This window comes from Leopardus geoffroyi, chromosome B2, assembly GCF_018350155.1.
Source record: "Leopardus geoffroyi isolate Oge1 chromosome B2, O.geoffroyi_Oge1_pat1.0, whole genome shotgun sequence".
Taxonomy (NCBI): Eukaryota; Metazoa; Chordata; class Mammalia; order Carnivora; family Felidae; genus Leopardus; species Leopardus geoffroyi.
The window spans coordinates 30,638,174-30,662,000 of record NC_059332.1 but is presented as its reverse complement, the minus strand read 5'-3'; the positions used below and the strand labels follow the sequence as shown (position 1 = coordinate 30,662,000).

The 23,827-nt window shown below is 52.2% G+C and overlaps 2 protein-coding genes and 1 non-coding gene across 9 annotated transcripts; all 3 read right to left on the bottom strand.

Moving 5' to 3' along the window:
• Window positions 1-26: 26 nt before the first annotated feature.
• On the bottom strand, window positions 27-15,214 carry PRRC2A (proline rich coiled-coil 2A). Of its 5 annotated transcripts, none has more exons than XM_045497637.1 (31): window positions 15,007-15,214; window positions 12,993-13,167; window positions 12,320-12,497; window positions 11,866-11,965; window positions 11,698-11,770; window positions 11,217-11,360; window positions 10,908-11,059; window positions 10,646-10,725; window positions 10,117-10,259; window positions 9,726-9,816; window positions 9,416-9,632; window positions 8,535-9,009; window positions 7,967-8,157; window positions 7,419-7,716; window positions 6,811-7,021; window positions 4,754-6,619; window positions 4,117-4,382; window positions 3,789-3,919; window positions 3,431-3,560; window positions 3,240-3,325; window positions 2,810-3,043; window positions 2,533-2,673; window positions 2,345-2,413; window positions 2,061-2,228; window positions 1,788-1,870; window positions 1,410-1,620; window positions 1,223-1,318; window positions 878-1,090; window positions 668-762; window positions 473-563; window positions 27-361 (listed from the first exon to the last, which is right to left on the bottom strand). In XM_045497637.1, the coding sequence occupies exons 2-31, from the start codon at window positions 13,102-13,104 to the stop codon at window positions 221-223; spliced, it is 6,486 nt and encodes a 2,161-aa protein (XP_045353593.1). In that variant the 5' UTR covers window positions 13,105-13,167; window positions 15,007-15,214; the 3' UTR covers window positions 27-220. The 5 variants fall into 5 exon arrangements, with proteins under 5 accessions (XP_045353593.1, XP_045353594.1, XP_045353595.1 ...); XM_045497638.1 differs by having other exon boundaries at window positions 4,117-4,379; XM_045497639.1 differs by lacking the exon at window positions 2,345-2,413.
• Window positions 12,689-12,819, bottom strand: LOC123610066. Its single transcript, XR_006718091.1, has one exon. It is a non-coding gene; the product is annotated as a small nucleolar RNA SNORA38 (small nucleolar RNA).
• A 4,819-nt stretch (window positions 15,215-20,033) lies between the features above and the next one.
• AIF1 (allograft inflammatory factor 1) lies at window positions 20,034-22,053 on the bottom strand. Of its 3 annotated transcripts, XM_045497635.1 has the most exons (6): window positions 21,939-22,053; window positions 21,700-21,761; window positions 21,541-21,607; window positions 21,134-21,175; window positions 20,789-20,951; window positions 20,034-20,239 (listed from the first exon to the last, which is right to left on the bottom strand). In XM_045497635.1, the coding sequence occupies exons 1-6, from the start codon at window positions 21,961-21,963 to the stop codon at window positions 20,155-20,157; spliced, it is 444 nt and encodes a 147-aa protein (XP_045353591.1). In that variant the 5' UTR covers window positions 21,964-22,053; the 3' UTR covers window positions 20,034-20,154. The 3 variants fall into 3 exon arrangements, with proteins under 3 accessions (XP_045353591.1, XP_045353592.1, XP_045353590.1); XM_045497636.1 differs by lacking the exon at window positions 21,134-21,175; XM_045497634.1 differs by lacking the exon at window positions 21,541-21,607 and having other exon boundaries at window positions 21,134-21,272.
• Window positions 22,054-23,827: the final 1,774 nt, after the last annotated feature.

The window sequence follows — 23,827 nt, the reverse complement described above, 5'->3', positions numbered from 1 at the left end:
TGCAAACAACCAACCCATCCCCAAAATCATTTCAGAAAAATTTTTTAATCCTTTTATTACTCTTTTTTAACAAACGGCCCCAGGGATAGGGGACCAGGGGAGGGGGGTGGAGGGGAAGTGAGGCCCCAGCCCCACAACCCCTCCCCACCCACCCCTTTCCCCCTTATATATTTATAATCTATATACAAGCCCCGGGGGGTGGGGGGCAAGGGGAACTCCCTCAGCGGGGTGGGGGCAACCCAGGATCCTTGTCCCCTCGAGACCCAGGCTCCTCTGCCCGTCGGGAAGGCCCCTCTCGAGAAGGTGGCCCTGTCCGCTCCCAAGGCTTCGGCATCCAGCGCAGGGCATCCGGTGGGGAGGCCTAGGATATAGGTACATAGAGGTCATACTGGGAAGTCAGGGATGGAAAAGACAGGAACTCAGATGGTAACTCTTGGATTCAGACTTGGGGCCACAGGGGTCTCCCCTTCACCTGCTGGTAGAGGTCGATGCGCTGGGTGCGGAAGACTCCGCTATAGGTAGATGGTGGGGCCTTGAGACGGGAATTGAGGCCAGAGAATGACCTAAAGGAAAAAGTTTTTAAGGCAAGCCTGACCCCTGTTCCCTGGCCCCTTAGTAAGAAAGCCCTTAAGGGTGAGCAGTCTGCATCCCCACTCCCTCCTCTTGCCTTCCAGCTGGGGGAGTACGTGACGACCCAGGTCCCCCAAGGTTGCTGCTCAGTTTCCGATAATCCTGGAAGGGCTTTAGTTCCACTGGGTGCAGCTGAAGGAAAAAAAATTCATGAGCCTCCTGCCTCCCAACTCAATTCACCTGGAGATTCTGAATCCCTACCCCTAGCTCTTAGGAGTTCCCTCACACTTCAGTTCCTATACCTTACCTCGGCTCGCCCCAAGCTAGGGGGGAAGGGTCTGGCAGGTGAAGGCAGCACCCGAGTAGCAGGAGCAGGTGGGGGCCGCACAGCCAGGCTGGGGGGCTGCAGAGCAGGGCCCACAGGTAACAGAGAAAGGGGCGGTGGGGCAGGAGGTGGCGCTGGTGGCAGGGAGCCAAAGTTCACCACAGGCAGCTGTGAGTCCACCATGGGTAGAAGCATCTGTAATTAAGAAATAATGTCGAGGGGAGGGTATTAAGGGCAGGGAGGAAGGTCATAAAACCAGAAACAAACTCAGACAAAAAAGCTAGAAATTGGGTAGAGAAACAATGAGGGACAAGTAACAAAAGGTACCTGTTGGGCAGGGGCCCCTGAGGGGAGGAACCCACTTTGGCCACCAGGTTGCAGAGGAGAATAAAAATCTGAGGGGGATGGCAGATCCTGGCGCACCTGTTGGGAGACAACAGGGAGAAATGTCAACTCCCAAAAGCATTCTCCCCCACCCCTAACTCCCGAAGCCCAGCACCTGCCCACCTCTCACCTGAAGCAAGGGTGGGTCGGGCAAAGGGCTGGGGCAGAAAGCTGGAGAGTAGAGGAAGGAAGGTGGAGGGTAGAGGATTCCCCCAGCTGGCAGCTTCCCCAGCTCTGTTGCTTGCAGTGCAGAGAAATCCAAAAACTGGCCCTTGACAGCTACCCCAGAAAGCAGTGCTGAGGGGGGCGCTGGGCCCGGGGGGAGGTACAGGGGCTGTGATCTGGAGGGGGGGAAAAAGTCAAGTGGGGAGAAGGAGTCAGGAAACCAGAATCGTTTGTTCCAAGTTAAGTCTACTAGTGTTTCATACCCCAGAAACAGGTCTTCCCCTTCCCTCCCACTGAGACACAGTTGCGTGTCCTTCTGAGATCAACAGTCATTGAGTCTCACCTGTAAGGGTGAAGTGAGGGTGTCCCAGGGCGGAAGCCTCCATTGTTGGGATGTAACTGAGAGTCTATGGCTCCCCCCGAGACCTGAGGGAGAGCAAGGCTGGAATAGCTCATTTTTCTGGTCAAGAAAGGATCTCCCACCCCACCTACTACAGTAAAAGCCAAGGAGAAAAATGAAATAACAAAATGGCATTTTACAACTACACAAATCAGAAAGACAGACACTAAGGGGCAGCAGGCAGAAAGGGGTCATGGGACAGGAAATAGGACCTACCTGAGAATTGGGAGGCCCAGGGCTGCCATAGAAGACCTCAGGGTACAAACGCTGGCCTGAGGAACTGGGCTCTGGGCCACAGTGCCCAGGACCCAGGTTCTTGGATTGTGGCTCAGCTGAGGCAGAAGCACTGGGGAGTAACTCCCAATCTCGGGATACAGGGATGGCCTATGAGGAAAAAGCCTTGTCAGAAGCAATGTTTGGGCTTCCTGGATTCCAGGTCACACCCAGACATTTTTTCCAAAAACCGAAGGCCTTTACACCAAACTCATTCTCCCACTCACCTCAGTGACTGATGCTAACTCCTTCTCTGCTTTTAAACTGTCTCCTACCACTAGGCGCAAGTCCGAGTCCTGTGGTAGTGATGCAAGGGAGATTGTCCCATGACTCAAGACCTGTATCCTCCACATCCCACCTCCAGATTTTCCCCTCTTCACCCAACCCAAGGTACTCAGATCCTGCCCATGCAGACCTGGTCACTGGTGCCAAACTGGACCGGGGGCCCAGATCGATGGGACGGCCGGAGGGAGCTGGGCTCTGGGCCTCGGTCCGAACGCTGCAACCGTTCTGTGCCAATGGGGCCAGGGGGCAAAGGCTGCTCCCGGGGCAGCTCCTACATTGGGGAAGTAAAGGAAGTCAAGTCACGTCTCCCAAATGAAAGAATCCCCAAAACACAGAAGCACAGAGGAGACGACAAATGTAGGGCCAAAGTCAGAGGCCCAGAAACATTCCTCTTGTTTTTCTTTTACCTTTCTGTCCCCATCAAGGGGAGCAGGTGGCCGTCTCCTAGGAGGTTCAGAGGATTCAGAGCCAGGTGAACCCTCACCAGGAACAGCATTCAGGGGTGAGGGGTCTCCAGGCCGCTTGGGAGGCCCCTCTGCTGCCCCCTTGAGTCCTCCATCAGGGGAACTTCGCTGGCTGCAGGGACCTGATGACACCTGAGAATCCCCACTCAGGTCCACCCCACTGTCAGACTGACTCATCTGAGAGGAGTGGGAAAAAAGTTAAATCAAAATAAGTCAAGTCAGCAGTCAGTACCTAACGTTTACAAAATACAAACTGAAGAAAAGGGAGAAATTATGTGAGCAAATAGCCCTGGACAACCCAGACCAGGTGGAGAAGCTCTACCAGTGCACAAGAGAATCCCAGCTCAGACACTCCCTTCCCATCGTCACTTACCTCTGTTCCAGCAACATCCTCAAAAGGGCTCAAGGGTTCCATCCAGGGCTCCATGGAGCCAGGCCGGTAACTCTTCCGGCTAGCGGCTGGGTAGAGCACCAGACAGCAGAGATGAGAGGCAGTCCAGAGGCCACCTTGCCCTCTTGGCTCTTTAACATCGCCCTTTTCAACCACTGCTCATTTGTACTCACCAGTATGTAAACGGTTCCAGATGTGAGGAGTCAGGGCCTCTGTCCCTGCCTCTCTGCACTCTCCCTGAGGGCCTGGGCCCTCAGGCTTGGGGCCCAAAAATCCAGAACTATGAGACTGCGGCAAAGATTCCTAAAGGTGAGAAAGGCCAGAAACAAAACATAAGTGAGGTGGGAACTGGGGAGTGGAAGTGGCTGGGCCAGAATGAGGTGTGGGACAAAAAGGGAGACAAGAAGTGACTCATAACGGAGAATCTGGGGGTAAGGACGCAATGACAGAACAGGAGAAAGTGGAGAAAACATAAGTGAGAACCTTCAGGAGTAAGAGCAGTGAAACACAATCTCAAGCTCTATCCCTCACCTCCTGCAGCAGCTCCGGTTTTCTGGGAGGCCGCTCCCGCCGTTTCGGGGGGAAGGGATTAACCCCGGCAGAGTCCCGGGGAGTTCCGCCCACCCCCCTCACCATCAGCCCTGGTTCCTCGAAGTGGGGGTCTGGGGAAAAGGGGAAATCCGTCAGCATCTGCCTTGGTCTACATCTGATCCTAGTTTTTCCTGTTAGCCCCTCCCAAGCCTTCCACCTTTGGTCAGTGCAGACACCCATCAAGGTCCCTAGGGCAGACTCTGCCCCCTTTAGCACCTGACCTTTTCTGGGGATGGAGACATTCCCACCCTTAGCCCCTCCAGCTTACCCGAACCGACGCTGTTGTTGGCCCTCTGAGGGTCATATCGAGTTGGGGGCCGAGGGGAGGGGCCCTGGGGGGTTTGGGGAGGCCCAGGCTTGGGCCTTGGGTGCCCCCCTGGTGCAGCTGCACTCCCTTGGCGGCTGCTGAGTTGGGCCAGAGCCTGTTGGATGCCAGCAGGGTTGCTGTGGATAACTTGGTCCAGGCGGAAGACAGCCGAGCTGCTGGGAGGCGGGGGAGGCAGAGGAAGCCCTGGGGGACGCTCCTCAGGTCTGCTGAAGAGAACAGAGCATCAACTCTAATATTCATGGAATTGTTAACTCTTTCCCTACCAGTCAAGTCTTCCAACCTCTCCCACCTCCCTGTTAAAATCCAGGTGTTTCTAAGCACATCTAACAAATTCTAGGTGTATGGCATGGGTCTACAGAATAGAGAGCAAAGAATAGAGAATATGCATACAATACACACACGTTCCAGACTCAATCAACTGCTTTCTATTTTCCCTACATGTGGGTGTTCCAGCGCCCAGCAGCCCATGTGCCCTTAGATCTCAAAGTCATGGTGCCCAACTTCCCTTTCCTTCAGATTCTCTCCCTTCCCCCTCAGTCTAACCTTAGAATAAACTTAATAGCCTGTCCCTACCCACCTTCGGTTCTTGGGAGAGGGCCAGCTCCTCTTGTCTCCTCGCCCTGGGCCAGTCCTCCCTCCAGGTCCCCCACCTCCTCCACTGCTGCTGCCACCGCTGCCAGCCTTGCTGCCAGGGCCTGGGCGCCGGTTCTGCCTTTCCATGCCAGGCCGCTGACTTGAGAAGCTCCGCTTGCTCAAATCCTTGGCTCTCTGGCTTAAATCTCCACGGGACATGGTTGAAATGCCTGGTCCGGTTCCGCCTCCACTGCCCCCGGGAGTTCCCACAGCTTTGGGGGCCAGCAATGCTGGCGGGGGAGCCTCCTTGTCCCCCCTGCGCTCACTGGCAAAGTCGCTGCTCTCTGATGCAGTCTCCCATTCCTCGTTGGCTTGATCGGAGTTCTGGTTTGACAGATCGGGAGACTTGGCAGCTGCCCGGCGTGGGGGTGGGGGCATGGAAACTGTCGTGAGTGTCTCCTCCACTCCAGAGGCAGGGGCTGGAAGGGCTAGGGAAGAGGGCTTGCCCTCAGTCCCTCTGGCCGCATTCTCCCGTTCCTGTTTCAGCCTCCTGAACCGAGGCGGTTTGTCCTGCTGCTGAGCCCTCCCGTGCCTCCTCCGTCGGGGCCGCTCCCCATCTTCCACACCCATGCCCACGTTGCTGCCTCCACTGCTGCCTCCCCGGGCTATGGGGGACAGAGGCCCTGTGATCAGCTTCTCTTTCAAAGGCTCCTTACTCGGTGGCAAAGGAGCTGTTGGAGGCTTCTTGGGGGCCAGGGACTTGGTCGGAGGGCTCCAGCCTGGACAAATGGGCGGAGGGGGCCGCCCTCCTCCTCGACCCCGGCGTGACGGCACTCCCCTGGGAGTGAAGACGCGCCCACCACGGGCGGTGGAAAATCGGGCTGGGGCTGGTGAAGGAGGGGCTCCCGATGGTGGAGGAGCAAGAGGAACCTGGGTGAGCACTCCTTCCTTGGGTGGAGGAGCCTCCTTGTCTGAGGGGGCCAGATCGCTCTCATGGGTCTCACTACCCGTTTCTGAGCCCCGCTGCCGGCGCCGTTTGGGGATTTCTTCATACTCCGAACCCTCACTTCGCGTCTCGCTGGCAGTGCGGCCTCTGGGAGCAGGGGGATGGCTGGGTCCACCTGCACTACCTCCACGCCCGTCATCTCCTCGGAACTCTCGGTAACTGCGGAACTCTCGGCTTCGGGCTCCCCGCCCCCGGCCCCCATAGGTGCCCCGAAAACCCCTCCCTCTGGCAAAATACTCGCCTCGGCCCCGGCCCCGGCAAGAGGTAGGACCCACTCTTTCATAGGAGTAGTCCCTCCGAAGCCTTGGGGCAGGGGAAAGATTCCCACTGGGTGGGGTCTCCTTGGGGACCCCTATCTTCCCCTTTGCTGTCTTGAGGAGGTCTGGCTTTGGAACCTTGGGGCTTTCATCACACTGTTCCAGGGGTTTGGGAGGGAGCTCTTCAGCTTTCGTAGGTGGCAGGGGTTTCTTTATAGGCCCAGCACGGCGGGGAGGGGCCCCTGGTTCCTCTGGAGGGATCCCACGACGACTACTGCCTGGGCGAGGACCCCAGCGGGTCTCAGTGCGGCTCTCTCTGCGAGGTGGAGGGGGGCCTTGGCCTCCAACTCCTCGGGTTGGCTTTCGATTGGCTTCTGGCCCCGTCAGTTGTGGAGTCTCCTCCTTGGGGGTTTCCTTCTTCGGCGGGGGAGCTTGTATTTTGGTGGCTTCATCATTGCCTGGGGGCCAAGGGAGTGGACGGGGCCCTGCAGGAGCTGGTTCATCCAGGGGGAAGCGAGGGATCGGGGGCCCAGTGGCTCCATTCTCAGGAAAGCCTGGATAACTGGCCAAATAGGGTGGTGGGGGAGGTACTGGAGGGGTCTCACTCCTAAAAGGGCAACAAAAAAACTGGAAATTAGAATGAAAAAAACTGCAACTAGGTGGAGAAAGAGAACACTTTATTACCACCCAGACGCTCCTCTCACACTTATTCCTGTCACTGCACCAATAATCCAAAGAACCTTTTCTCCTAGCCCAGACCCTTTCAGGGGCAATGCACTCACTTCACTACAGACTCACCTCATCCCCTTGTCATCCTCATCAGCCGCCTGGCGCAGCGGGGAGGTGAGCGGGCGGGGGTCAGTGGGCGTGGTGGTGAAGACATCTCCTACCCAGGCCAACTTTGGATCCACTGGTGGGGTGCCCCGATCCCGCAACAGGGGAGGTGCATGGCGCTCGAACGGCTCTGAGCTTGAACCCCCACTGTCTGAGCGCTCCCGGGGAACTAAGCCTAAGAAAACAAGAGGGATGAGAAAGCTAACCCTCTCTTGCATGACAGGCCCTGCAGCTCAAAAAGCATCTCCCCAATCTGCTTCTGTCAGTCACATCAATGTCAACTCCTCTCTTATACCTGCCAAGTCTGGGCCTGATGCGCACTCCTGAAAGAGTTACCCTATCCACTCAGTTTGCCCAGACTAAATCAACGAATCCCAAGTAAATCCTGGCCAATGAAAGACCACCGTTTCTTTCCCAAAGATGGTCCTGAAACAAAGAGCCACCTCAGCAATACAACCACATACCTGCCCCAACCTCCTTCACCGGTGACCCTTTATTCCCACAGCAAGATGCCGATACCCACTTCCTGGGACTGAAGTGTCCCCTACCCACTCCCATGCAAGGGCCCTTACCAGTGGGATGCACACCAGGAGGGTAGAAGTCCAGAGGGGGCCGGCCCTGGAGGAGCCGGGGGTCCACATAAGGAGGAATCATCATCCACCGGGGATCAAAGTTCATTGGGGGCATGGGTGGGGGCCGGCCCAGAGCACCTGGGTACAGGGCCTTGGGGGGTGGGGGCGGAGCCTGTGGAGCTGGCACAGCCCCCATGGTCACAGGCTGGGGCGGTGATGGTGGTACCGGAGCGGGTGGGGCAGAACCCTGTTGATGCTGCTGCCACTGCTGCTGTTGCTGTTGCTTCAAAAGCTGCTCCTGGGCAAGGACAGAAGAGGGGACAAGAGAGACCTCAAAACCCCCACACCACCCTCAACAGAAAAAGAGAAACACACAACAAGGCAAAGTTAATACACACATGTGATCAACACTTGGACGACATGGAAACCAAAGAGACACAAGAGAGACAAGAGGTAGTAGAGGGACCCGGAAGGCAACTTACAAACGGGATAAACATCGAAGCCAGGGACAGAAACAGCTCTTAATGGGGGAAATAACTTGATCTCACCTGCTGCTGCCGCTGGAAACGAGGTGGCAATGACTTCTGATATTTGGGGTAGCCCAAGCCCTGGCTGGGGGGCTGTCGGCTGGGACCAACCCCATCACCCTTGGGTTCCACCTTCGGGGCAGGGGTTGTGGCAGGAGAAGGAACCTCTTCTGGTTGTTCAGAACCCTCTTTTGAGGACAGCTGGGGTTCCACTGCGTTGATAAAAAAGATAATCATCAGTGGCCCAGTACACCAACAGGTATGCCACGAATACCCATCACCTCAGCTCTCACCTCCCTCTCTCAAGATAAGCACTTACTTTTAAAAACAATGACGGTGGCATTAAATTCCCATGAAACCACCAAAATGACAGACGCCTTCTACCCCTTGCTCCAGACTGAGCTTATACGAAGTGGTTTTAGGTCACTACATATCCAGGAATTCAAATATCCACACGAGCAAAGAGCTTTTTTCATCTGCCACAGTCCAATAAACCAACTTCATTTCCTCCCACCCATACCACCTGTACCCTCAGCCCAAACACTGAAGAGCTGGGACACCTGGTAGTACCCTAGCCCCATCTCCATACCTGGGCTGGCTTCGAAGCTGCCACTGCTGGTGCTACTGGTACTGCCACCACCACTCACCAGGGTGGGAGCTGGAGCCACACCTGTAGTGGGGGTGGACTGGGCAGGAGGGGCCTGGGCCGGCTCTTCTGGTTCTTTTTCTGGTGTTGGGGCTGGTGCTGGTGGAGGAACTGGAGGCGCAGAGAGTTCTTTGGGGACTGCAGGTGGTGGAGCCGGGGCAGGAGGGGCAGCAGGTGGGACAGCAGGCTCTGCTTTGAGCCGCTTGTCGGGCGCCCCAAACTTCTCATCAAGTCGCTTGAGCTTTTCGGCACAGGCTGCCCGGCGTTCCTCCTGCATGCGGCGCTCTTCCTCTTCTCGGCGTCGCCGGGCCCGCTCCACAGCCAAGGAGATCTCTGATGAAGATTGTTTTCGCCGCTGCCGCCAGGCCTCATCCTCGTCTTCGGGTGCTGGGGGCTTGCAGGGAGGCCCCCCCCGATCCTGTCAATGGGCAGATCCGGCAAGGCCAGACGTGTCAGTCGTCAGGTTTTTGATCTTTGTACAGACTGATCAACTGTCTCTAGCTGCGGGTGCAGGCACTGGCCTTGGGTTGGTGGCCTCTCTGGGTAGGGGGCAAACTCATCCTAATCTTGTTTCTTCTCTCCTTTCCGAGACACCCAGGTCTCCTTGTTCTTCCTCATTAGCATCCCAATTTCCTTTTATAACCCAGACTCCCTTAACACCAAAGATGTTCCAGACCTTTGCAGAGATACTCTACCGCTCTACACGTCCTATAGCCCATTCTTGGCCCTCCCTCCAGTTTCCTCTATTACTACTGCTTCAACTTCTCAGCCAACACTCATCTCCCACAACTAACCCTTCTTGACCCCTCATTGTAGACACTCACTGGGTAGTCCCCAGGGGGGCCCCAGTTCCCGGCGGGGCCCCGGTGAGGTGGGGGTGGGGGAGGCTTTGGGGCAGGAGGCCCCAGCTCTGTCTCTGGAGGCCGAGAGGTCTCTGCCCAGGCCGTCTTGGGAGGGGGCGGTTCGCTGCCGGGGGAGTTGCCCTTTTTGCCATCTGCTTCAGGGGGCCGTTCCTCACCAGCAGCTGATTGGGACTCCTTGCTGTGAGCAGACCAACAGTGGAATTAAAATCAGCTGTAAAACAGCTCACTTAAGAGTTTATTACTTGGAGAAAAACTGAGCCTCTGAACTCACTGGCCCTCAGCTCCCTCCTCATCAGAGTCTCGCCCATCTTCCTCATCACTGAACTTGAGCTTTTCAGTGTAGTCAACCTCTTCATGGGCCCCTGAGGGAAAAGTGAAAAGCAATAACCCAAGTGTTCTCTCCAATCTCAGGTAACTTTCAAAGGGGTCTAGAACTACGTAACAGGAGGCACTACTGGAAACGCCAACCCCCCTCTGAGTGAAGTGAATGCCACTGTGAGTCTTGGCATTCCCACACCTCCCAGTTCTTTACCAAGACTTGGCTTTCCCCCCTGTGATTGCCCTACCCTTTGGTGTCTCCTTTTCTCCCAACACAACCGCCTATTTATTCAGGGGATTTTGCCTTTTGAGACCAAAACACTTCATCCTTCATATCCACTAACCTGCCCAACCATCATCGTTCTCCTGGTCCAACTGGTCAAACTCTTTGAGATTATCCTCTTTAAGAATCGAAGGCCGACCCACAGGTTCTACAAGGCGCATCGGCGGCCCTGAGCCCCGAGGGCCCGCCACACGAGGGAAACGGCTGCATATGAAAAGACAAATAGGAGAGAGAGTGTAAAAGCATGTTACAGAACCACATACAAGAGGTGCCTGGGTGGCTCAGCCGGTTAAGTGTCCAACTCTTGATTTCACTCAGCTCATGACCTCACAGTTTGTCAGTTCTTGTGAGTTTGAGCCCCACATTAGGCTCTGCACTGACAGTGTGGAGCCTGCTTGGATTCTCTGTCTCCCTCTCTCTCAGCCCCTTGCCCGCTTGCTCCCCCTCTCTCAAAATAAGTAAATAAATGTCAAAAACAAAAGAAAACAAAACCAAAAAAATACACATAGAAGACTCTGGGCCTTGAAGATCATCTCCCTTCCTAATAGGCTTCCCGTCCCCAATCACAAACCCAGAGCTGGGTTACTCACCTGGGCCCATCAGGAGTAGGATATCGGTAAGGCCCCTGGGGTCCATAGGGCGGAGGGAACGGGAGATACGGGGGATACATCTGCAAAACGTCCCAACAGCAGCTGCTTAGAGGGACAAAGAGCCAACCAGCTACCTAAACCTATTGTCCTCCCCTCTGTCATAGGCCCCTGCTTTCTCTCTGCCCCCTCCAAAAACTAAGTGCTAATTGCTAAATCTCAAGCTTCAAGCACAACCACTCAAAAACTAGATGTGCAAACTCACAAAGGGCGGCATCATTCCGCGGTATGGAGGGAACTGGGGTGGGCCTGAAGGCTGTAGCGCCCCCCGGGGATCATGGCTGTGATGAAGTTTGGAGTCTGGGCCCTCCAGCTCATCAGGGCCACGCCCACCTCCGTCCCTCCAAGTTGTAGAATCTTTATTTTGGAAAAAGCAAAGAAGGAACATAGCTTTAAAATGGAGAAGAAGGTGAATAAGCCAACACTTGGCTCTGAGATAGAATAAGGTGTTGCTCTGGGCAAAAAATAACCAACCACTCACTACCCACTCAACTCACAAATGGCAACCACTCACTTTGGGGGCGGAGGCTTGGTCCGGGCCCAGACGACTGTTCGGCAGACTCCCTTTCCTTGGCAGCCTTGTCCTGGTCGCCAGCCGCCTGCAGGGTCGGAAATTCCTCGCGAGAGAATCGTGACAGTAGGCTTGATGCCCTTCCACCTGTTGGGGTTGGGGTGCACAGAAGACAGAAGCATATTTACCATGAGACAACGTACCATGAAAGTGGAAGGCTCTGATAGGCACCAGATCATCAAGTTCCTGTCTTAAAATTCACCCCCTACGTACTGCATACTCATTCCCCAAGAAACAAGGTCAGCTCTGGAACACCACTTCACCTTCCAGTAAGACACATGAATTTGCTTATGTGGCCCATGAAACTGAATACAGGGCCCAAAATTTAGCCAGAGGACTGAGAACACTTTGCTGAAGGTATAGTGCAGGGCTCCTACCTACCACAAGAGCACTGAGCAAGCTCCCCAAGCAGCCCTGCACTCACCATCTCCATGTGCTCCATGGGTGACGCTGGCTTGTGCCCAGGACTTTACCCCGCTTGGAACCGAAGGAGCGTTCTGGGGAAGCAGAAAAATAAATCGTGATGGTGGGTGGTGGAGCTACAAACCATTCTTGCCTCCAGCCCTTCAGTAACATCCAGTTCTTCACATACCTCGGGGGCTGCTGGGGGTCGTTTCTGTTGGTTGGAGGCAGGCGTCTGTGAAGCCGGCAGTGGCTGCGATTCCGGCGGCTGAGCGGTTGAGGCATCGGAACTAAAGGGATGGTAGGACAGGAAAGTTATCCAGAATCTGCGATGCCCTCCCCTACTTCTCCGATTCATGGAGGATAAGTGAACCCAGGCCCATTTGTTACTGTTCACAAGTAGTTCCGACAAAATACTATAACCTAGTTACCCTGTGTAGGCTGTCTGTTGATGCCTTCCTGCCACCTGACAGAAAGCTGAAAGTGTCATTCCTTAGTCCTCTAACAGGAGTCCTGGAATAGCCAAGAAAGGGGCTTCCCTCTGTCTCTGGATCTTATGTGGCTGGGCTAGACCAAGCCCCAACTCATTCTGAAGTTCAAAGTTAAAATACTCATCACTCTAGATCCCCCAGGCCTCTGTCTACCTCTTGGGGTCGGACTGCTCCTGTTTGCTTGCCCATCCTGTTCCGTCTTTCGGCACTAGTGAGACGTTGGGGTCATTGCCTTTGTTCTCGGCTTTCAGGCTTGGAAGGTTGGCTGGGGGTGGCATACGCCGGGCAATGGCAACTTTCCCAAGACTCTGCAGGCCATGGCGAGGGGCAACTGGAGAAAAGATGAGAGGGTGAAAAAACATCCCACATGGGTGATCTGACAGCTTTCTCTCCTAAGTCCCATTTATATGCCCTTAATGTCTTATAGACAAACTCCTTTTAGAAACCACTCCTTTCTTTGCCTTCAGCAATCCCTGAAATTCCACTGGAAAAACTAAGATGCATTAATTACACTTGATGCTTCTCTGTTGGATGGTTGATCTTGAGCCTGCATGAAGCAAGCTGGCCCCAGACTTCTCCAAATCCACGTTTCTCTTCCTCCGATTCTTACGTGTCCAAAGACAGGGAACTACAGACACGCCTTTGTAGGAGGGTAAATGGTGTTCATCCAAAGACCAACGTCCCCTATGGGACCTAAAATAAAACTTGGAAGTCTCTAGTGTTTCTCTAGTCTTTTGATATTTGCACTATAACCATTTCCCTTCAAAGAGCTTTAAAATGTATGCCCAGCCTCTAGGAATTAGGAACATCTTCGCAGGACCCTCACCAGCGGGTTTCTGGATCTCTAAGGACTTGCCCTTATACGTATCAAACAGGTTGAGCGAGGAATACTTCTTTCCATCCTTCCCCTTGGCAGTCGGCCCCGAGCGATCGGACATTGCGCTGGAAGCTCATTGAGTACGTTGGGTCCTGCAGGCACCTCCCCCAAAACGTGCCGGAGCCTGTGGGCCAGACACCAAGTGTTTCAGTCTCTGCTCCCTTTACTAACTCCAAAAGAACCTAGATGGTCCTTTTTGTTCTCATTAGGGACCCAGATATGTGGCCCTCTGGTGTCTTTGCCTCCAGCCTATTCAAAGTCCCCAGTCCCTTAAACTCCCACAGAGCCCAAATGCCATGGTGCCTCTTTCCCCCAGACACCTCTTGCCAAGCAAATCCAGATAAAAAATTTAGTATCCTCCTAGTAGTAAACACACTCTTCCTTTTGTGCCAGGCTATAAAGGGTAGCAGCTACTTCATTATCTCTCTTCATAATCTCTTCTCCCCCCACAGAAATCATTCCAGAGATGTACAATAAAACATGACAAGTCCCAGCCTTAGACAAAAGCAGAAAAAGGCATAAAGCTCCATTCTGCAAGTAACAGAACTTCAGATCCCCCACTTATTAGACCACCAACTCCCTAACTGTGCCCCAGGTTCCTTTCCCAGAAGCCTCACTCCCATCTGGGGAGGTTTGCATGAAGGTATGCTGGGAGTTTAACAATTTTACGAGCCTGCTCAGCCAGACTGAGGGCTGGTGCCAGGTAATTCCTTATGGAACAACTGGGGCTCTACATACTCCCAAGCTACAGAACCCCAAGTATTTGGAACATTCACCCCATCATTTCCTGCACTTGCCCCTATCCCAGCTCCTGGAAAAAAATCTTGTGTCAAGATGAAATGAACACTGCTGGGCTCTGACTAACCCTACGTAGATGTGAGAAAAACAACATTATGGAGCTACCTCAAGCACACTCCATAATCATAGGGCCAAAACCAGAACCAACTTCATTTTCCTACCCTCAGTAAGAATATCCATCAGCAGTCATTTCTTTCCCCAATATCCCTTCCTCCCTAAGCAGGCCAAACTCTGCATCATCAGTCAGTTCCTGAGTGACCAGGCATTCATTTATAGGAAAGAATGGCGTACAGGAAAGAGATGGAAGGTGGTGGGAAATCCAGGCAAACACAGGGCAAAAAGTGGGTAAAATCAGGATGAAAATCAGGGAGAACTTTAAGACAGGTAAGATGAGGGAATGGGGGTTGCTCTGTAGGTGTTTAAAGACTCTGAATGTTTGAAAATAAATATATGAAAGAAAAGGACACAGAAGAATAGTGGAATAACACTAATAAAGAAGGATCAACACGAAAGCAGGTGGAAAATAATACACTCAAGCAGAAACGGTAAAGACAGAACAAAATAAAAGGGCAACGTCAAGACACCCAAGAAGAAAACGGGGGTTGAGTCACAGAGGGGAAAAGACACAGGAAAAACTAAAAAGCAGAGGAAGACTGAGGAACGTAAAAATCAAGGATGCAGGATAAAAACAGGGTTCTAGGGTGGGAGTGACTCGACGCGAACAGGAGGGTCAAGAATGGGGAACTCAAGCACTGGTTGATGGTGGAGGGGGTCCAATATGGAGGAAAGGAGACACTCCGAGGATCGTCGGGCGCGGCCCACCCCAGAGTGGCGGTAGCGAAGGGGACCCACAGATTGGGGTGAAGAGGCCAAGAGCGCAACGGATGGTGTGGAGTTACCGGCCCAAGAAAGGGGTCACTCCAAGAAACCAGGACAGTGGGTGATAAGGGGCAGGGCATACACTCTGTGTGAGGGGTTGGAGGTGCGGGTACCAAGCTGGGGGTATCGGAGGGGGAGGGGCAGGCAAGCCCCAGCAGCAGGAGGACAAAATGGCGGCGGCTAATGGCAGCTTCTCCTCCCCCCGGCCCGCCACTGCCGCCGCCGCCGCCGCCACCACCGCTCCCGCGCCGGAAAAGGGCGTTAGCACTCGGCTCCCCAGACTCACCTGGCCGGGTGCGCGGGGGTCCGGGACCGGGGCCTAGGGGCTCCCCGAGGTGGGATGGCGGTGGGGCGGGGGCGGATGGCGGCGGATGGCGCCGGGTTCGGCTCCTCCCGTCTCCCTCGCTCACTCCGCGGCTGGGCTCCGACTAACGGCCCATCCGGGCAACCGCCGCCCCCGGGAGCACCCCCCCACCTCCCGCCTCCCTCAGCGCACGACACGCCCCTTGATTTGCATAAAGGGCGGGGCACTTCCCACCCTATCCTTCTTTACTTTGAGGGCTGTCCCTATTTAAAAAAAAAAAAGCAGGGCGTGCGGAGCAGGCACAGGTAATTTGCATAAAGAGGAGGGACTTACAGGCGCTAGGACGCCGGTTGGCTAAAGAGACGCGCCCCCGGCGTCGGCCGTTAAGACGCGTAGAGGGGGAGGGAATGCAGCGTCTGTCGGCCGGACGGTTGGGGCGCAGAATTTGCACGACGAATAGGGGCAGGTGGGGGGGAGGGAGGAGAGGCGGAGCGTGCGTCGTGCGTTCGTGGAAAGATGGGAGCGGTGAGACGTAGGGATGCGAAGATGAAGGAAACGATGCAAGGCTGATAGTGCTTTCAGTGGAGGAGACCGAGCGAACGCAGGGGACAGAAAGGATTAGCTGCCGGAGGGCGGAGCCTAGATAATAGGGAAGAGTCCCCGACACACGCGTCCATTTGTAAGGGGCGAAAGCTCCAGAGGGGTGGGGCCTTCTAGTTATTAAATCACGTCATGCAAATGAAGTGGATAGACAGGCCAATCCTGAGGTCCAGGGGAGTGTATCGTCGGCACCGTGCACTGTAGGCATTCTTTCGATAGTTGTTTATTTGCATAATACATGCAAATCATTTGAACAAAGATAGGGTAGGAATAACCTCTTCATTAGCATATCAGCAACCAATGACTAAGACATTTAATTTTATAACAATTTTCATGAATGTATTTATATATCTGATACTATTGGCAATTTGTATTCTCTTCACGATGGGCTTTATTCTACGAAATGCGGTACTAGTTTCCTCCTTTGTCTTCTATTACTGTGCTCCAATCAGACCTACTAACCGTTCAGTAAATCCTTCCACAACTGTTATGAAGCCGCCGGAGACATCCACAATACATTCTGGAAGTAGAGGAATACAATCAGATCCTGCCTGGGGAGGTTCAGAAATGCTTCTAGAAAAACTTGACTCTTACTAAAAAATGTGAAGAACTAGTTAGGATTTAGCCAAGTTTGAGGAAAGGGTGCACAGCTCAGGCCCAGTGAACTGATGAGCAGAGGCATGGTTTTCGGGATCTGTGCCTCAGCTGATGTGACTAAATTAAGAGACTGCCTCTCTAGTATGGAAAATTAGAGCAGAAAAATTAGCAAGAACCAGGTAAGAATTTTATCCTGAGCTTCATTACAATAGTTGAGATGAGTTCAGTTCTTAAACATTCAAAATGATTCTCTTATCCCCTCTTCCAGGTCTCCTACCACAGCAAAATTTTTTGGAAGAGTTATCCATACTTACAGTCAGATTTCCTTCCTGCCATTCATTCTTTTTTCTTTTCTTTTCTTTTCTTTTCTTTATTTTTTTTTAATGTTTACTTATTTTTGAGACAGAGAGAGACAGAGCATGAATGGGAGAGGGTCAGAGAGAGAGGGAGACAGAATCCGAAACAGGCTCCAGGCTCTGAGCGGTCAGCACAGAGCCTGACGCGGGGCTCGAACTCACCGACTGCGAGATCATGACCTGAGCTGAAGTCGGACGCTTAACCGACTGAGCCACCCAGGCGCCCCCTTTTTTTTTTTTTTTGAGCGAGATAGGGAGAGCGTGCAAGTGAGCAAGGGGCAGAGAGAGAGAGAGAGAGTATCCCAGGAGGGGCAGAGAGAGAAGGGGGGGCTTACCCTAAGTGGGGTTCATGTTCACCCAAAGTGGGGCTCATGCTCACGAAATGTGAGATTATGACCTGAACAGAAGTCATATGCTTAACAGACTGAGCCACCCAGGCCCCCTCCTGTCATGCATTCTTAAACTGACTCCAGTCAAGCCTTCACCCCAGCCCTTTACCCAACCTGCGTGTGTCATGAACATCAATCTCCTGACTTGAAATAGCATTTTTGTGCTGATGACTCCCAAATGCATATCTTCATCGCAGACCTCTCTCCCAAACTCCAGACTTGAAGACACATATATGTACTTGACATCTCCTATTGGGTATCTAATCATTTCTTTTTTTTTTTTTTTTAGTGTTTTATTTTTTAGTTTTGAGAAAGAGAGAGAGTGCACGTGCCTGGGGAAGGGGCAGAAAGAGAATCCAAAGAAGGCTCCAGGCTCTGGGCTGTCAGCACAGAGCCCGAACTTACAAACCACGAGATCATGACCTGAGCTGAAGTTGGACTGAGCCACCCAGGTGCCCCTCTGAAAGAACATTTCAAAGTCAGTAGGTCCAACACTGAACATTTGATCTCCGGAACCTCAAAACCTGTCCTCTCCACATGTCAGCTGATGGAAATTAAAAATTACAGTTAAGCCAAAAACCCTGGAATCCTCATTGACTCTCTTCTTTATTTCACTCCCCACTCTCAATTAGACAGGAACTCCTGTCTTGAGAAAATACCTGGAATCCAGCTTTTTCACATACACTGCTTCTACCTTGATCTGAGCCACTCTCAATTTTCACCTGGGTTATAGCAACAGCCTCCTCACTTGTCCCTACCCCTGTCCCTACAGTCTGTCCTCTACACTGCACTCAGGGTGGACCTTTCCTCAAAGGAAGCCTCAAAGGACTCCCTTGCTCAAAGTCCTATAATGCCTCTGTTTCTCTTAAAGTCCTTGGAGTAGCCCGCAAGACCCTAAATGACTTGCCCCCTGATTTTATTACTCTCCCTACCTCTACCAGACATGTCTCACCTTGGGACCCTTTTGCTTCTCTTTCCTCTGCCAAGTTGGTTCTTCCCCCAGAAACCCACATGCCTCGCTCCTTTACCTCCATGAGGTCTTGTTCAGTGTTAGTCATCTTCTCAGTGAGGCCTACCCTGATCACCCATTCAAAATTTTCATCTTCCCTGACCATCCTGCTACATGTATTAGTTTTACCCGATTTTGTACTGTATCCACATAGAACTGTACAGTAAGGGTTCTTTTGCATCTGTCTTCTTTTGCTTAACATTATGTTAATGAAATTCTTCCACATTGTTGATATAGTTGTACTTTGTTCATTCTCGTTGCTGCATAATAATAGTCTGAGGTATGAATATAACCCAATTTATTTATCCTGGGTGAACGAATTATTTAAGCTCTAGATCCTTTGTATCCTCCCTAGTATCACCAGGGTTGTTGCAAAGATTAAGAGAATTAATATATGGAAAGCATTTAGGCTGGTATCTCACGTATAGTAGGTGCTCAATAAAGTTAGCTGTTGATTTCATTATATTCGGATATGTTATTCAACTTGAAATGACCTCTTCCTCATCTGAAGTCCCATACAGTTGTTACTGTAGCGCTCTTTAGGAGGCCAACCTGGCTTCACCATTGGGAAGAGCCAACAGTCTGTCCTCAGTACCTGAAACGAGCTGGGCTAATTGGATTACCTCTTCCCGGAAAGTCAGGAAATCAGAAGTAGTAGCCAGTAACTGGGAGTTGCTAAGTTAACTCATCTGGACACGTTGTGTTACACAAACTGGTCTGGATCACCCGGCAGAAGAACCAAGCGGCACTCGGAGATCTTGGAAGGAAGGAGGCTTATTTACAACGGTGGGCTCAGAGGAGATCATTCTCCAGAGGTCTGAGCACAGAACATTAACAGAGGGGACAATTTATAGTCTGTTACTTCTGCGTTCCTCATTATTAGTAATTTGGCGCCTGAGGCAAGCAGGGTGGGAAGAAGAACCCGGAAGGGAAGTCTTCAGGCAGGGACTGAAATTCCCTGATCAGTCCTGTCAGCCATCATAAAACAGATTTTTCCCTACAGTTGGAGGAAAGGTCCAGTGATAGCCTCACTGAAGGCTCAGGAACTCTGAGGTTCCTGCCTTTCCTGGGACTGGCTTTTTAATCCTTTCTGCTACCCAGGGATTCAGTATCCCCTGTATCTGTTCTCAATAACCTCTTAAAAGAAGCCCCCTTTCCCTTCATTAAACTTAGTTTCTGCAGGTTGTTCCCCAAAACGACCTCAGTGACTAATTTAACATTTAAATTATCAGTTGGTTAAACCTCTGACTTTGGCTCAGGTCATGATCTCACAGTTTGTGGGTTTGAGCCCCATGTAGGGCTCTGTGCTGACAGGTCACAGCCTGGAGCCTGCTTCACATTCTGTGTCTCCCTCTCTCTCTGCAACACCCCCCCCCCCCAACTCATGCTCTCTCTCTGTCTCCCTCTCTCAAAAATAAATAAACATCTTTTAAAAATTTACAAAGACTAGTAATGGAGAATATCAGTTCAAGGTAATCGTTGCTCGAGATGACTGCTGGCTCAGTCAATAGAGAACGTGACTCTTGATCTTGGGGTTGTGAGTTGGAGCCCTATGTTGAGTGTAGAAGTTACTTAAAAAAAATAAAATCTTAAAAAAAAAAAAAATAATCCTTGCTCTTCCTTGTGGACCTGAGTGATTTTTTGTTTGTTTGTTTGCACATGTCTTTTTGTTCCATCTAAATTCCTTGAGATCAGGACTATCATATATCTGGAATCTCCCTTGGAGTACAAAACCATCTGCTGTGGTTGACACTTTACAAAATTGTGAAGGAGGGGCCCCTAGGTGGCTGGGTCAGTTAAGCCTCTGACTTGGGCTCAGGTCATCATCTCATTGTTTGTGAGTTTGAGCCCTGTGTGAGGCTCTGCACTGACAGCTTCAGATTCTCTGTCCTCCTATCTCTCTCCCCCTCCCCCCCTCAAAAATAAATAAACATTTAAAACAAAATCATGGATGGATTGTTCATTTGGGCAAATCCTCGCTGCCCTTCCCTCAAAGGGCCTCACTTCTCCCTAAACCCAGGATAAAATTCCCCCCAAACGGAGACCGAGCTGACTTGATCTGGAGAAGGAGGATAGTTTATTTAATTTAGTGTAACTGTGGCTCACAATTCTGTGTTCTTTTTCCATGCTGGGGTGATTAGGAACCCCATCAATCCCACCACATCTCCCCTACCATAAATCAGGGCAATTCAGAGATATTTCTCTTGGCTGGGGGACCTGCTGGCTTCTCCTGTTCTCTTGCTTTCTCCTCGTACATCAGGATCCTGGTTGAGATGGGAAAAGACAGAGGGATCAGGAGATAGCCTTCTCAAGAGAATACGTTTTAGGCTACTGTGAAAGTCTGGAAGGGGCGCCTGGGTGTCTCAGTCAGTTGGGCAGCCAACTTTGGCTCAGGTCATGATCTCACAGCTCATGAGTTCGAGCCCCACATAGGGCTCTGTGCTGACAGCTCAGAGCCTGGAGCCTGTTTCAGATTCTGTCTCCATCTCTCTGCCTCTCCCCTGCTTGAGCTCTGTCTATCTGTCTCTCTGTCTTTCTCAAATATAAAAAATAAAAAACATTAAAAAAAAAACCTTTTAAGAAAGTCTGGAAGAGGATGGGGGTTGTTATGGTGGGAGGAAGAGGAAGGAAAGTGGAGATGGGAGAGCTTGGGGCTGTGGGGACTAGAACAAGGGGTAGGGATAGGAACTTGGAAGGATCCCTCAAAGAAGGGAAGAAATGGATGCTGAGTAATGTGTAGGTGAGCCTGGGGACGGGGATAGGGGTGAGGGGAAAACAGGTAAGTATAGGAGAGGTTGGAACTGGACCCTCACATTTTTAGGATGGCAGATCTCTTTCCCAACATCATCTTGAGAAAGTCAGAGTAGCTGAAAGTCTCCCCAGAGCCGCTGGACACCTCCCTGATTAGTTTCTTCAGCTCCAGGTGGGTCTTGGGGACCCCGAGTTTTTCCAGCATTCGCTTCAGGGACATGATATCTAGAGGCAGAGGATGGGGGTGAGAGGAGAGGAGCCTCTGTCTCTCTCTGTCCTCACCTTCACATTCCCATTCTCCTCCCTCCTACTCTGGTAGCTGGGCCCTCTCCCAAACCACTAAGAACTGCAGGAGACACCTCCCTCTTCCTGGGTCTGCACACTTCCCCAGATCACTCTTTTCTCACCGATATCTCCGTTTCCATTCAGGTCAAACTCCATGTATTTCTCTGGGTGAGGGGAGAAAGCAGATAGGGTCAGCGCTGGCTGGAGGGTCCGCGGGAGGGGGCATGGCAGGGGATTGAGAAAGGAGTTGCTAACCAAGCCCTAGGTGGGGAAGATGTGAAAGGAGGAGGTAGGGCAGCCTGAGGAAGTGCGGGTCGGGTAGAGGGGCCCTGTTAAAGTGTAGGGAAACAGAGAGGGTGCTGGGCAGGGCAGCCCAAGGAAAGGGACGGCAACTAGGGGGGCAATAGGGGCAGCCTCCCTTCTTCCCACCACAAATGTAGATTTTGTGTCTCTGCTGTCTCTTCTCTGTCCTTGGGGTAATCCTGCCCTCCTCACTCCCCCCCCCTCCCCCCGACAGTTTTCCCCTCACTCTTGAAGGCTTCCAGTTTGGAGAGCAGATCCTCATCACTGCTATATTTGGGATCATCCAGGAATTGCTGTTGGGGGGGGGGGGAACAAGAGGCAGGATAGGTCCCCTGGTCCAGGGTTCCCTTCCCACAGGCCCTGCCCCCTTAGATCTTCCTTTTACCTTGTTGATTTCATCCAGTCTGTCTTCCTGCTGGGCCTTCAGCAGCCCGAAGGCTTTTCCTCCTGAGGGGGCACAAAGGTTAATGCTTCCTTACCTCACATTCCTCTTCTTACCCCCACACCCGCCCAGGGCCATCACATTTCTGCCTTCCTAGGCCTGCTCACCACCCCCTAGCCCCCGCCCAGGTCTGTCCATCTCTTTACTCTCATTTTAGGCTCTGCCGATTCTACCTTCCCTACCTTGTAAATCTCTGGTGTGGCTCATAGCTCAGCAGCTGCTGGAGAGGCCGGTGGACTGGTGGGTACAGACCAAGCTGGCGCCCTCTCTGTCTCCTCTCCCATCAGCCTCTTCTGACGCCTCCCTCCCAGACTTCCCCTTTCCCCTTATTCTCTTTTCCTCTAGTCCCAGGCTTCACTTCCCCATCAGCTTTTGCTGACAAGAGCACCCCAGAAGGAAGGGGGGGGGGTGCTGCAGGATGGAGAAGAGAAAATAGCATTCTCCCAAATTCCTCTTAAGGAGAGCCCAGTGTGTGCATGAAAGAAAGAAGCCTTGGGGGCGCCTGGGTGGCTCAGTCTGTTAACTCTCGGACTTTGGCTCCGGTCATGCATGGTCTCCCAGGTTCGTGAGTACAGCCCTGCATCGGGCTCTGTGCTGATAGCTTGGAGCCTGGAGCCTGCTTCAGATTCTCTCTCTCTCTCTCTCTCTCTCTCTCTCTGACCACCAACGCTCATACTCTCTCTCTCTCTCTCAAAAATAAATCTTAAAAAAGAAGAATAAGGGGGCGCCTGGGTGGCGCAGTCGGTTAAGCGTCCGACTTCAGCCAGGTCACGATCTCGCAGTCCATGAGTTCGAGCCCCGCGTCGGGCTCTGGGCTGATGGCTCAGAGCCTGGAGCCTGTTTCCGATTCTGTGTCTCCCTCTCTCTCTGCCCCTCCCCCGTTCATGCTCTGTCTCTCTCTGTCCCAAAAATAAATAAACGTTGAAAAAAAAAGAAGAATAAGAAAGGAAAGAAGCCACTGGAAGTATGGCGGTAGGGAGGGACGGAGGAGTATTTATTCTCAGGAACAAATGGTCTTTGAACAGGTCCAGAGGGTCAGGTAACCCTCAAGGCTTGCATTTTCTCAGGTTTCATGAGTCTGGGTATGCAGGTTTGGATAGACAGCTGAGGAAGGGCTGACTGAATTTTTCTAGGCCATGAATGGGAGAAAAATCTGAAGTCCACTGGCACATCTGGGAGGAATGCAAGATGTGAGGGATCAGAAAGGGAGAGAAGCTTCACTCTCTGGTCTGGCAGTTCCACGGAGGCACTTGGAAATGTGGAAATGTCTAACAAATGAGTTTTTTTTTTTAATCTTTATCATTTATTTTTGAAAGACAGAGGAGACAGACAGACAGACAGACAAAGCTTGAGTGGGGGAATGTCAGAGAGAGAGGGAGACACAGAATCTGAAACAGACTCCAGGCTCCGAGCTGTCAGCACAGAGCCCCACGCGGGGCTTGAACCCACAGACCACAAGATCATGACCTGAGCCAAAGTTGGACGCTTAACTGACTGAGCCACCCAGGTGCCCCCAAATGAGTTTTATTTGTTCACTTTAGGATGTGCACTGTAACCCACTCATCTTATCTCCTTTGAAATATTTAGTGAAATCTACAGAGCTCAGGAATTTGAGAATTTAAGTGGATTCTTTGGAGGAACTGAAAGTGTTACTGAGAGAGACAGCATTTGTAGACACAAGAGCCAGGAGGTGAAGCCAACATTAGGGATGTGTGTGTGCGTGTGGGGGGATGCCAGTCACCGTGGGTTCAAGAGAGTGGATAAGTAACCTCTAATAAATGTCTTCACTACATATATATGCTTTCCTTTTTTTGCTGTATGGGTAGTTGCTTCTAGGGGAGGGGAGGATAGCGCATTCCCCTCACTGAGACATTTTGTTCAAACTCTCCACCCAGAGCTCTACCCGCCCTGCCCCAGCATTGATGGAGACACCTTTCCTTCTCCTCTTCCTTCCACCTTATTTCCCTTTCTGCAGCCGGGAGTATTTACTTCTTACTGCCCTCTCCCTGACCCATGTAGTTCAGGGGAGATGCTGGGGTGAACTCTGACTTTTTGACTTCCCTTTATTGCA